Source organism: Nomascus leucogenys, chromosome 20 (genome assembly GCF_006542625.1).
Source record: "Nomascus leucogenys isolate Asia chromosome 20, Asia_NLE_v1, whole genome shotgun sequence".
Classification (NCBI taxonomy): domain Eukaryota; kingdom Metazoa; phylum Chordata; class Mammalia; order Primates; family Hylobatidae; genus Nomascus; species Nomascus leucogenys.
The window spans coordinates 81,589,930-81,604,334 of NC_044400.1; the positions used below are offsets into that span (position 1 = coordinate 81,589,930).

Sequence of the window (14,405 nt, forward strand, 5' to 3'; positions counted from 1 at the left end):
CATAGTCTATTGAATATCAAGACTACTTACAAGAATAGGAATTACTAGGAATTAATTAAGCAATACCATGTGGTGTTGACTTGAGGGTCAGTAAATAGGCCAATGGACCAAGATAGAAAATCCACAAACATCAAGTCCAACAGAGCTTAAAGGTAAAAAAAGAAAATTGGGCTGGGCATGGTGGCTCATGCCTGTAATTCCAGCACTTTGGGAGGCCAAGGCAGGAGGATTGCTTGAGTCCAGGAGTTCAAGACCAGCCTGGGCAACATGGCAAAACCTCATCCCTACGAAAAACAAAAAAATTAGCTGGGCATGGTGGCATGCACCTGTAGTCCCAGCTACTCTGGAGGTTGAGGCAGGAGGATAGCTTGAGCCCCAGAGGTGGAAGTTGCAGTGAGCCAAGATGGTACCACTGCACTCCAGCCTGGGTGACAGAGCGAGACCCTGTCTCAAAAAGAAAGAAAGGGAGAGAGAGTGTGTCTCACAGGGCATCACTGCAAAGCATTAAGTAAGGAGGGCTTGTTACATAAAGGGCCAGTGCATCTTGACCCCCATTTCATGCAGCACACAAACATAAATTCCAGGTGAATTGTGGATCTAAATATCAAAAGCAAAATAGTAAAGATTGGAGGAAATATAACAAGAGGACATCTTTAAGGCCTTGAGGTAGGTAAACATTCATATGTAGGACAGCAAATGCATCAACCATAAAGGGAAAGCTTGATAAACGGGACAACAATCAAATTAAAAATCTCTAATTATGAAAAGACATCATTAAATAAGTGAAAACGCCAGGTACTGTGGCTCATGCTTGTAATACCAACACCTTGGGAGGCCAAGGCAGGAGGATCACTTGAGGCCAGGAGTTTAAGACCAGCCTGGGCAACATGGCGAGACCTCATCTCTGCCAAAAATTTAAAAAATTAGCCAGGCATGGTCGTGTGCACCTGTAGTCCAGCTACTTGGGAGGTTGAGGTAGGGGAAGATCACTTGAACCCAGGAGTTTAAGGTTGTAGTGAGTTATGATTGCATGACTTCACTCCAGCCTGGGCAACAGAGCGAGACCTTATGTAAAAAAAAAAATAAAAGTTAAAAAAGCTAGCCACAGAAGGAGAGAAGATATTTCCAATAAATATAACTGACCAAAAAACTGTCCAGAATAACAAATTTCTACAACCCATGGAGAAAAAGACACACAAACCAATTTTTTAAGTGAGCAAAAGACACAAACGGGCTTAATGAAAGAAGATATACAATTAGTCCTATATGAATAGTGTCCAACAGCGTTAGTCACTGGGGAAATAAAAACTAAAACTACAGTGAGAGATCACTTCTCATTTACCAGAACAGCTAAAATTAACACCAGTGATGACATACATTGGCAAAAATGTGGATCAGCTTGAACTTTTATGTTTTGCTGAAAGGGGTATAAACAGGTACGTTTACTTTGGACAACTGGCAGTATCTCTGCTAAAGTTGATGCAGCAGTTTCACACTTCTTAATGTATGTATTCCACAGAACTGTGGACATACATTAACTAAAATCTCTGTACCAGCATTATTCATAATAGCCCTAAGGTGGAAAAAAACACATATGCATCAAAGGTGGAATGGATGATGTTCTACATTCATGCGCTTGAATACTACACAGCAGTGCAAATAAATGAAATACTGCTTCATATATTGATGAACCCTAAAAAAATAATATTGGACCAACAACAGGAAACAGGTAACCTGTGGTAGAAGTCCAGGTGGTGGTTAGCTCTGGGGAAGAAGCCAGTACCTACTGGGGAAATAGGACTGTTCCGTCGCTTGCTGTGGGTGGTGGTGAACAACTGTACTCACTTTGTGATAATTAATTAACTTTTCTTACTCTCTTGCACTTTCCTATAGGTATGTTATATTTTGATTTTTAAAGTTAATTTTTAAACTCGTAATCCATTACTCCCTCCCTGAAATTATGCAGTTATCGAGCTATACGTTTGTAGGCACTGACATGGTATTTTACCTACCCTGGATTTAGATTTCACTAATTTAAATCTCAAGAGGAATCTTATTTCCAAGCTTATCTGAGGTGTCTTTAGTGCCCATGTAGACATCAGAATGGTTTTGTAAGGGGTTAGGATTAAGACATTTGATAAACTTGAGTTTATTATGCATCTTTATTTTGGAAAATATGCTCAATTAGACCATTTATTACGAGGACTTTCTCCAGATGAAAATAAGTGTTTAAAATGTTAAAATGAACGAATTACATTGGTATTATTTATTTTCATGTTTAGTTAAATGCTCTGCGAGACCTTCATCCATTACCCAAGATAATTTTGGAATACAGGCAGGTAAGTTAATTTTTTTGTACGTAAAAGGTAAAAGGTGATGAAGGGGAACCATACGGCCCCGTGTCTGTTAACAGAAATCCATAATGGCTGAAGTAGCCCTCCCAGTGTTCTCAGGGGAATAGAGTTTTGTCAGGTTAACCTTGTACTGGCACTGTTTACTTGCACCCCAATGTGATTTTACCCAAGTCTGCAATCAGCCCCACTCGTGAACCCCAGGAGCCAAAATGGAAGAAGACAATGAGGAATCAGAAGGAAGTAGGTGGCATGCCACGGCTGTGTGTCGTTGGTGTACAGGAGACGTCCAGCAATACCTAGTCTCGAAGCCTCCCACAACCCCTCCCTGGCTTCTAGGTCTGCCAAGACCATACCGTAGCAGTGTTGTGTCATCTTGCATTTATATTTGCCAGGAATTTCATGAGTGGCCCCCTTCCCTCCCCTGGTGATTCCCTTTCTCTGTTCACACACCTGCCATTTCCTTCCAAAGTTCTCTTTTGGTTTTGAACCACGTTTATAGCTTTTGCCACTGCCCACAGCATAGGTCGTAGTATTCACTGAGCCTGTGGCCTACTTTATCCTGAGGGCCTGGCAGCTGTGAGGGAGCACATTGGCTCCAGCCTGGCCCTTTCTCCCTGCAACGATGTAAAGGGGCCACCAGAGGAGACACGGTGTCAGGGTATTTGTTTATCTGTCTATCTTTGCAAATTTCCTGTAAATCTGGAATGATTCTAGAATTAATAGATCTATTTTTAAAGAGTGGAATGACATCTTTCTCTGTGGGTCAGTGTTATTTAATCCTGGTACCACCTAAGGTCATTCCGGGGCCTCTCGGAGTCATCTGAGGTGATAGTAGCAGCACGTGCCCGGCACTCTGTGAAACACCACTCACACCATTCCTGTTTAAAGACTTAGGCCAGGCACGGTGGCTCACGCCTGTAATCCTAGCACTTTGGGAGGCTGAGGTGGGCGGATCACCTGAGGTCAGAGGTTTGAGACCAGCCTGGCCAACATGGCGAAACCCCGTCTCTACTAAAAATATAAAACTTAGCCGAGCATGGTGGTGCATGCCTGTAATCCCAGCTACTCAGGAGACTGAGGCAAGAGAATCGCTTGAACCCAGGAGGCAGAAGTTGCGGCGAGCTGAGATCATGCCACTGCACTCCAGCCTGGGCAATGGAGCGAGACTCCTTCCCCCCACAAAAAAAGACTTAAGACTTAAAGAAAATGATTATTCTTGTCTTTCTACCTTAGGTTCACAAGATCAAGTCAACCTTTGTAGATGGATTACTAGCTTGCATGAAAAAGGTAACAAGCTTTACAAAAAGATACTGTGATTAGGACTGTGGTTTTTGTATGAGTTCAGATACATATAGAACCTTTGTAATTTTAGTAAGTGATGAAATAGTCTAATATTCTTTTTTTTTTTTTTTTTTTTTTTTGAGACAGAGTCTTGCACTGTCGCCCGGGCTGGAGTGCAGTGTTAGGATCTCGGCTCACTGCAACCTCCGCCTCCCGGCTCCAAGCAATTCTCCTGCCTCAGCCTCCCAAGTAGCTGGGATTACAGGTGTCCGCCACCACGCCCAGCTAATTTTTGCTATTTTTAGTAGAGACAGGGTTTCACTATGTTGACCAGGCTGGTCTCAAACTCTTACCTCGTGATCCACCCGCCTCGGCCTCCCAAAGTGCTGGGATTACAGGCATGAGCCACCACGCCCGGCCGAAATAATCTAATATTCTTGAAACTATGAGCCATGATATTGGCATCGTTTACGTCCCCTTGCAGCATAGGTTGATGTTATGCCTTGAAACCCTCTGTTTATGAGGAAGCTCTAGCTGACCTGCTTTCACATCCACGATTGCATCTCTGTTCTGGACTCATTTGAGAAGATGTTACTGTTCAGACTTGAGGAGTCTGCAGTCAGGAGATGTTCTGTGACTCGTTCAAGTTCACATAGCAAGTGACAGAGCTTGTCTGTGACGCACAGTCCCACCTCGAGCCCACACCAAGCTCCCCACAGCCCAACAGCCCTTCCTCTCCCCATGCGCGGGATTTGTAAGTGACATAAAGTCTTATGGCAGTTCCTACAGGGGTTGGGGGAAACCTCCTTCTTCACCCTTCCCTGATCACATGTCAGGAGTTTTGTAATCCCAAGGACATTTCAGGGTTGGAAGTTTAGGGCCAGCAGCTTGTTGGCCTCTGGAGGAGCAGCGTGTATTGTATGTTGTGAGTGGAGGCTCCGCCACATTCTTAACTTCACATAGCATTGCCAGAGTTTACACTGATTCTTTTTAACTAATAAAGGGCTCCATTTCCTCTACATGGAATCAGACTGGAACTGTGACTGGAAGACTTTCAGCCAAGCATCCTGTAAGTTGTTTAAACAACTGTCTTTGTTAAACGCCATTTTCCTGCCTTGCTATTGAAGTTTTGTCTCCATATGTGTTTGCCTGTGCACTTTCTGTTTCCAAGAGGGGACTTCAAACTGATATGTTGTGTTTTATTCTGTTTATTCTGAGAACATAGCAGGAGAACAAGACAGATGGGTTCTCTTCTCGTGAAGTGCTGAGTTAGTAAAAGGGGGGCTTCACACCCAGAAACCCATGCACTCCAGTGTGCGGGCAAAAAGGACACCCCTACCCCATCTTCCTTTTCAGATTTGTGCCAGACAGGTGGCTTCTGATTTCCAGAAATGTGTGGAAATACCTGATGCTATGATGAACAGCTTCATTTTTTGGTGGTTGTTGAAGCTATATCTCTGATGAAAAAAAAAGACAGCTGTAAATTCTCTTGAACTTATGATGCAACTTGCATCACACTTAAAGCAATTAACTTTCTAAATGGCTCTGTATTCTGAACTACAAAAGACTCATGATTAATTTCTCATTATAGAAAATTCCTTAGATACAGAAAAGAAATAAAAATAATAATAAGTCACTTGTTATCCACCATGCAGAACTGTGGGGTCTATCTTTCCACACTTTTTGCTAAGCACATATATTTATAAAATACAATTTTTTAGGCCGGGCGCAGTGGCTCATGCCTGTAATCCCAGCACTCTGGGAGGCCGAGGTGGTGGATCATGAGGTCAGGAGTTTGAGACCAGCCTGGCCAATATGGTGAAACCCCGTCTCTACTAAAAATACAAAAATTAGCTGGGCGTGGTGGCGGGTGCCTGTAGTCCTAGCTACTAGGGAGGCTGAGGCAGGAGAATGGTGTGAACCCAGGAGGTGGAGCTTGCAGTGAGCCGAGATCACACCACTGCACTCCAGCCTGGGTGACAGAGCGAGACTCTGTCTAAAAAATAAATACAATTCTTTTCTACAAAAATAAAGCCATGCTATTTTATATTATGCTTTCTTATTTTAACATCTCTTGATATCATTCTACATTAATAAATATTGATTTGAATCTATATTTAAATTTAAATATATGAATTAAATATGTGAATTATTTAAGTACACATATATATATAAATATGAATATATATTTATGGTAAAGAAATACAAGTATGTGGAGGTTTAAAGAATGAGCAAATGTTAGTCATCTTTCCCTTTCCTCTGTAACATGTGTCTGTCCTGTGGGTTCCCTCCATTAATGGTCAGGCCTTCACCCAGGCATTTGCATAGATGGTGTACTGAGTGTGTGCAGGCAGAGGGACACACTCGGGTGACTGTGTGAGGAAGAGGAAGAGAGGCTGGGATGAGGTGAGTTTGTGCTGATCGTGTGGCCTCTTGGGTGCATGGACACCCACTCTTGGTCAGTCAGCTCTGGGGCTGCCAGCCGTCTCTGGCCTTGCACTTTAGGGAGCTCTTCTGGGGTCTTTATCTAGCAAAGAGTGGTAGTAATAGCAATAGTAATGTGAATACCAATACCAGCCCCAATATCCATATGAATACCAGTGGCATCTCCTCTGAATGCAGGCACTGCTGCCACGTTACCCTTGGGCTAATTTCTCAACCAACCACAACTGCTGTAGTTTCTCTTAGTTGAGACTTCTTATCTAGGAGTTATTTAGGAATTCTGCTGAGAAACTTTTTGTGGAGGTCCTTGCTTTTGTTTTTATGGAGTTATAAGTTTCCTTTTCCATTACATTTTCAGTAAATCTCTTGCTGTGTTTTATTCTCTTCCAGAAATTTCTGAAGGGTCTGGTTTGTGAGTAGCACTCCTCCCAGGTTCTCAGTGAAGCTCTAATTTTACCTATTTATTTTTCTGTTATTTCAGTTGAACTTTTGGAAAGATGAGATGTAAACATAACATGTGCATTCAGCCATGACCTTTAACTGCAAGTTTGTGTCATCATTTTAACAGCTGCACTGTATTCCATTTAATGGCTGCCCCCATTGATGGTCATTTAGATTGTTTGCAGTTTTAATTATTTTATAGAAATACCATAAACATACTTGTACTTTATCATAGCAATACCATACCAACTTCAATAGCAATACCATAACCAATACCATAAACATTTTTGGTACTTTTTTTCCGTTGATTTCTATAGCGTAAATTCCTAGAGATAGAATTTCTGAGTCACAGTATATATGTATTTTTAAGGCTTTATGTTGCCAAATTAGCCTCGCCGTCAAAAATAACATTCCCACCACATAGTGTGTGAAATGCTTGGTCCCTTAATCCTTGCCAACACAAGGAGTTTTCATTTTTATTACTTTCCTGACTCATTTTTTTAATTTCCATTTCTTTAAATATTTGTTGAGGTTGACTACATGAAACAATTATTCTTCTTTGAATTGCCTGTTCATGTCATTTGCCCATTTCTCTGGAGGGTGTTTATTTTTTCCTATTGGTATGGAAAAGCTCTTTATATAATAAAGATTAACCCTTTATAAAATGTTGAATTATTTTCCTCCAATTTTCTTTTGTCTTTTAACTTTTAAGATATATATTCTGGTTTGCCATACTTAAAATGGCTTTTTTTTTTTTTTTTGAGACGGAGTCTCGCTGTCGCCCAGGCTGGAGTGCAGTGGCACAATCTCAGCTCACTGCAAGCTCTGCCTCTTGAGTTCACGCCATTCTCCTGCCTCAGCCTCCCGAGTAGCTGGGACTACAGGCGCCCACCACCACACCTGGCTAATTTTTTTGTATTTTTAGTAGAGATGGAGTTTCACCGTGTTAGCCAGGATGGTCTTGATCTCCTGACCTTGTGATCCGCCCACCTTGGCCTCCCAAAGTGCTGGGATTACAGGCATGAGCCACTGTGCCCGGCCTTAAAATGGCTTTTTAAAATTATATAAATAACGGCCAGGCGCGGTGGCTCACACCTGTAATCCCAGCACTCTGGGAGGCCGAGGTGGGTGGATTAAGAGGTCAGGAGATCGAGACCATCCTGGCTAACACAGTGAAACCCCGTCTCTACTAAACATACAAAAAAAATTAGCCAGGCATGGTGGCGGGCACCTGTGGTCCCAGCTACTGCGGAGGCTGAGGCAGGAGAATGGCGTGAACCTGGGAGCAGAGCTTGCAGTGAGCCGAGATCGCGTCACTGCACTCCAGCCTGGGCGACAGAGCGAGACTCTGTCTCAAAAAAAAAAAAAATTATACAAATAACATGATATTTCTAAAGAATTCAAACAATAGATAAAAATGTAAATAACAAAGTAAAAAGTCACTCAAAACTCCATATCTCCGCAATAGCCATCTTTAACATTTTGGTAACCGTCCTCTAATTTATCTCTTTATGCACACACATATTTACATAAATGGGATCACATTATATATGTTGTTTTTATTGTAGACGCTTCTCTCACACCTACATACCTCAGCCCTCCACCCTCAATCCCAGTGCTCTTGGTAGCCCATGATAGCAGCCTAGAGCTTGTATATCCATATTTTCCTTCTGACTTATTATGCAATCTCATATAGGCCCATATATATCTGTACATATACACAGAGAGACATGTACTTTGTCATTATTTATTTTACAGATTTAGAATTTTCCTTTCCTGCCTCTTGCTTTTTGCTCTCAGCAACAGCTTGTGGGGATCCCTGCAGCTCACCTGACAGAGGCCTGTCCCACTCTAGCTACGTGTGTTCCACACGTGGGTGTGTTGTGCAGTTGCCCTCTGAAAGTAAAGCTGCAGTGAATGCCATGCACGTATGTCCCGTTATATTGGTACTTGTATTTTTGTGGGACAGATTTTCAGGTATGGAATTACTGAGTAATTACTGTACTGGGTACAGAGGATGTTACATTTTTACTTTTAATAGCTTTTATTAGATTGCCTTCCAAAATGCTTTCAGCCCATCTCTGCCCTGAGCAATGTGTGGCAGAGTTTTCCCCACTCTCTATGGTGACTTTCCCCTCTACTGACATCCCTCATTGTTTCTGTCTTAGTGTCATCTTAGACAGGCTGTCCTCAGCTCCAAGATTATTTAAATACTCACCTCTGTTTTCTGATAGAACATTTGTGCTTCCATTTTTTTACACATAAAACTTGAATCCAGCTGCACATTATTTAAGAAAATACTATGTAGGTTACATGATAATGCCATAAAATGGCTAGAATTTCAATTACTTTTTTTTTGCTTAAAGTGCACAAAATACAGTTGACTAATATTTTTAAAAATCAGATTATTAGCTTGGGCAGCATAGCAAGACCCCATCTCTACATAGATTTTAAGATGTTTTAAATTAGCTGAGAATGGTAGCTACTTGGGAGGCTGAGGCAGGAGGATCACTTGAGCCCAGGAGTTTGAGGCTGCCGTGAGTTGTGATAGCATCACAGCACTTCACCCTAGGTGACAGAGCAAGATCTTGTTTCCTAAAAAAAAAAAAAAAAAAGCAGGCCAGGTATAATGGCTCATGTCTGTAATCCTAGCACTTTAGGAGTCTGAGGTGGGCAGATCTCTTGAGCTCAGGAGTTCGAGACCAGGATGGACAACATGGTGAAACTCATCTCTCCCCACAGAAAATTAGATTAGCTGGGCATGGTGGTGCACGTCTGTGGTCCCAGCTACTCAAGAGGCTGAGGTGGGAGGATTGCTTGAGCCCGAGAGGGGGAGGTTACAGTGAGCTGAGATCACACCACTGCACTCCAGCCTGGTGACAGAGTGAGATCCCACCTCAAAAAAAAAAAAAAAAGAAAGAAAGAAAAAGAAAAGAGAATTAGGTTTAGGTTATAGCTGGTTCTCAGTATTTTCAGAAAGCTAATTTTCTCACACACACCCCCTCCTGAGAGAAAGTTACTGCCTCTGGTCATTTATCTGGAAATAAAAAAGGAAGGAAAAAAGAGTCATTGCTACCAGTTGTGCAAAAGTATCCTTGTATCTCTTTGTAATATCTCCCTCCCCACTCCTCAACTTTTACCCATGCCCTTGGCAACCACTGACTTGCTGTTTGCAGTTTCTGGAAACCTCTGTGAATGGAGCCACACAGCATGGACTCCTCCTGTCGGACTCCTTTCACAGCATTGTTACTATGAGCTTCAGCTACGTTGCTCTGTGTTTCAGTAGCTCATTTCTTTTTATTGCTCAGTCGTGTTCCATGGACTCTGTGTACCCCACTTTGTTTATCAGTTCACCTGTTGATCAATATTTGGGTCCTTTCCAGTTTGGGGATATTACTCAGTTTGGGATATTACTACACACATTCACTGCATGTCCTTGCATGGATAGATACTTTTTTTCTCTTGGTTAAATACCAAAGAGTCAAGTAGCTAGTCATACAGTAGGTGTAGGTTTCACTTTTTAACCAACTGCCAAACTGTTTTTCCAGAGTGGTTATACCATTTGACATTCCTACCAGCAGTGTATGAATTCTACTTCTTTTACACTCCCAGCAGCATTTGATCTGGCCGGTCTTTCTAATTTGAGCCATTCCTCTAGATATATTGTGGTGTCTCACTGCAGTTTTCATTGCATTACCCTAATCACTACTGCTGAGAGTCCTTCCGTGTGTTAATTTGCCAGTCATTTTTCTTTTCAGGGAAGCGTCTAGTCAGATCTTCTGCGTATTTTAAAGGGACTGCTTATTTTCTTATCATTAAGTTTTGAGAGTTCTGTATATATTCTAGATACAAGTCCTTTATCAGGTATATTCTTGGCAGATATCTTCTTCCAATCTGTGGCTTGTCTTCTTTTGACACCATCTTTTGAAGAGCAGAAGTTTTAAGTTTCAATGAATTCTGATTTATCAATGAGTTCTTACATGGATCATGCTTTTGATATTGTATCTAAGAAACCTTTGCCTAAACCAAGATCACAAGTGTTTTTTCTACATTTTTTTCTAGACATATTATAGTTTTGGGCTTTACATTTAGAGCTATGAGCCATTTTGAATTGACTGTTGTATATGGTGTAAAGTAAGTGTTTAACATCATCTTTCTTACAAGTGGACATCCAGTTGTCCCAGCACCGTTTCTTGAAAAGACCATCTTTCCCCCCCATTTAATTACCTTGGTGCCTTTGTCTAAAATACATTTACTATCAATATAAGGGTTTAATACTATACTCTGAACTCGGTCTAGTTGAGCTATATACCTACCATTACCAGCAATGCATTGTCTTTATTACTGTAGCTTTTGAGTAAGGTTTTAAATTGGGGCATGTAAGTCCTCCAACATTGTTTTTTAAAAAAATGGTTATTTTGGGTCTTTGGTCTTTTGCATTTCCATATGAACTTTAAAATCAGCAGTTTGTCAATTTTTACAAAAAAGCCTGCTGAGATTTTCATTGGGATTACCTTGAATCGAAAACTCAATCTGGGGAGAATTGATCACTTTATTTTGATAAAATAACCTTTTTTATCCCTGGTATTGTTCTCTGCTTTGAAATCTATTTTGTCCAATATTAAAATATTAATTTAATATTAGCTAATAAAATGTTAGAATAATTTTGGAAATAATACAATTAATAAAAATATAATTTAATATTAATGTTAAATAACCACTCCAGTTTTCTTTGAATATTAGCATGGTATTTTCTATTCTTTTACTTTTAAACTATGTGTGTGTGTGTGTGTGTGTGTGTGTGTGTGTGTGTGTGTGTGTGTGTGTATGTGTCTCTCTCTCACTTCTTTTTTTGTTTTGTTTTGTTTTTTGTTTTTGTTTTTGTTTTTGAGACAGAATCTCACACTGTTGCCCAGGCTGGAGTGCAGTGGCGTGATCTTGGCCCACTGTAACCTCTGCCTCCCGGGTTCAAGCGATTCTCCTTCCTCAGCTTCCCGAGTAGCTGGGATTACAGGAGCCCACCACCACGCCCAGCTAATTTTTGGTATTTTTAGTAAAGATGGGGTTTCACTCTATTGGCCAGGCTGGTCTCAAAATCCTGACCTCGTGATCCGCCCGCCTCGGCCTCCCAAAGTGCTAGGATTACAGGTGCGAGTCAACGTGCCCGGCCCTCTCTCTGTCTTTTTAGACACAGGTCTCACTCTGTTGCCCAGGCTAGAGTACAGTGGTGTAATCATAGCTCACTGCAGCCTCCAACTCCCGGGCTCAAGTGATCCTTCTGCCTCATCCTTCAGAGTAGCTAGGACCACAGATGTATGCCACTGGGCCTGGCTAACTTCTTAATTTTTTTTAGAGATAGGTCTTGCTATCCTATATCCTTTAGGCCAGGAGTTCAAGATCAGTCTGGGCAACATAGATTTCAATAATAAGAAAAATCCTATCTACCCATGTAGTTACTGTTTCCAGTGCTCTCATTTCCCTGTTTACAACCAGATTTCTTTTTGGCATCATTTTCCTTCTGCCTAAAGGACATCCTTTAACATTTCCTGCATTGTAGGTCTGCCATTGATGAATTCCCCTGGCTTTTGTAGGTCTGGAAATGTCTTTGTTTCATCTTTGGTTTTGTTTTTTGTTTGGGGTTTTTGTTTGTTTGTTTGTTTGTTTTTGAGATAGGGTTTCACTCCTGTCACCCAGGCTGGAGTGCAGTGGTGTGATCTCAGCTCATGGCAACTTCTGCTTCCCAGGTGCAAGCAATTCTCCTGCCTCAGCCTCCCAAGTAGCTGGGACTACAGGCGCATACCACTGCGCCCAGCTAATTTTTGTATTTTTTGTAGAGATGGGATTTCACCATGTTGCCCAGGCTGGTCTTGAACTCCTAAGCTCAAGCCATCTGCCTGCTTCAGCCTCCCAAAGTTCTGGGATTACAGGCCCACATCCAGCCTGTAACAGTGACAGGTCTCCGCGCCCAGCCCTCACCTTTGGTTTTTGAAAGTTATTTTTGCGAGGTGTAAAATTCTCAGTTAAAAGGTTTTTTTTTCAATACTTTGAAGATGTTACTTTCTTCTCACATTGTTTGATAGGAAGTCTTTCATCACTATCTTCATATAATGTGTCTTTTTTCTTTACTGCTTTTACCTTATCACCATTTTTGAAAAATTTGATTATGATATAGCATCATGTTTCTTGTATTTGGGATTCATTGAGTTTCTTGGATCTTTGGTTTATGGTTTTCATCAAACCTGAAGACGTATTGGTGATTATTTATTCACATACTTTTTTTTGAGGGGGGGTGGGGGACAGAGTCTCGCTCTGTCACCCAGGCTGGAGTGCCGTGGCACAATCTTGGCTCACTGCAACCTCCGCCTCCTGGGTTCAAGCAATTCTTCTGCCTCAGCCTCCTGAGTAGCTGAGATTACAGGTGCGTGCCACCATGCTCAGCTAATTTTTGTATTTTTAATAGAGACAGGGTTTCGCCATGTTGGTCAGGCTGGTCTCAAACTCCTGACCTCGTGATCTACCCGCCTCAGCCTCCCAAAGTGCTGGGATTACAGGCATGAGCCACTGCACCCGGCCTATTCACACACTTTTTATGGACCTCCTTTTCTCTCCTCTCCATCAGGGACTCCACTTATAATTACATATATTAGGTCAATTTGTCCCATAGCTCACTGAATTTGTCCATAGCTCACTGAAACTCTCTTTTATTCTTTTCCTTGGATTTTTTTCTGTTTCAATTTGGATAGTTTCTATTGCTATATTGTCTAGTTCACTGATTGCTCTAGTTCAATATTTGCTTTATTAGAACCTCAGTCTGGTGTCCTCCTAGATATTCCCTGTACTTCCTCTAGCATAGTGCTCGTTATACTGTATTATAACATCCTGCGCTTCTGTTCACCTCACTGGATTGTAAATTCCATGAGAATGGGAGCCTTTTCTGTGTACTTCACTGACATTTCCCCAAGCCTGGCTCTGTACCTGGAATGCAGTAGGCACCAAGTGTGTATTGAATGAAAAACTGGGCCGGGCATGGTGGCTCACGCCTGTAATCCCAGCACTTTGGGAGGCCGAAGCAGGCAGATCACCTGAGGTCAGGAGATCGAGACCAGCCTGACCAACATGGAGAAACCCCATTTCTACTAAAAATTCAAAAATTAGCTGGGCGTGGTGGTGTGCACCTGTAGTCCCAGCTACTTGGGAGGCTGAGGCAGGAGAATCGCTTGAACCTGAGAGGCACAGGTTGCAGTGAGCAGAGATCACACCATTGTATTCCAGCCTGGGCAACAAGAGTGAAACTTTGTCTCAAAAAAAAAAAAAAAAAGGAAGAAAAGAAAAGAAAAACTGGATGTCTGATCTACTCTTGAATTGTCTTTCAGTGTCTCAAAATCATTTGGTTTGGGGTCATGATCAGTATTATGGCCTGTTGACAATGTGGGCCAAGCCTGTTCTCCATGCTGGACTGTCACCCTCTTCATTCTGGGCATGAATTGGTCATGGAGTCTTGTTTTTCTAAATCCTCCTCTTTCCCCAGCTCGGATACTTAGGGATCATCTTGTCAATCATTGTTTTGAAAGACCCTCTTAGAACTGTCATTTTTTACGAAGGCCTTCTCATGGGAAGGTGTTGAGGACCTTTGTTCTCGTTGCACTGCCAGGAGCCACATTCTTAAATCTAATACCTCCTTATCACACGTGGCTTTGAGGTCTCTCCTAATGTTTCTACATCAATAGAGCCAGTTTTTGTCAATGTCCTCATTTCACTACAGTGCCACTCACGATACTGGCTCAGAATTTATCAACATTATGTAATTCAAAATATCTGACCTTTCACATTGTATTCTTATGAATTCTTTAGTATCTTGAGTTCTCATTTTTCTTGCAGCTTAGTATT

The 14,405-nt window shown here is 41.7% G+C and overlaps 1 protein-coding gene across 1 annotated transcript in view; it reads left to right on the forward strand.

Moving 5' to 3' along the window:
• Nucleotides 1-14,405, forward strand: part of POLN (DNA polymerase nu) — a 164,344-nt gene that overhangs the window by 74,759 nt on the left and 75,180 nt on the right. Inside the window, exons 12-14 of the mRNA XM_030801238.1 lie at nucleotides 2,283-2,339; nucleotides 3,588-3,641; nucleotides 4,639-4,704. Of these exons, the coding sequence (XP_030657098.1) occupies nucleotides 2,283-2,339; nucleotides 3,588-3,641; nucleotides 4,639-4,704 (177 nt within the window). The remainder of the gene's footprint in view (nucleotides 1-2,282; nucleotides 2,340-3,587; nucleotides 3,642-4,638; nucleotides 4,705-14,405) is intronic.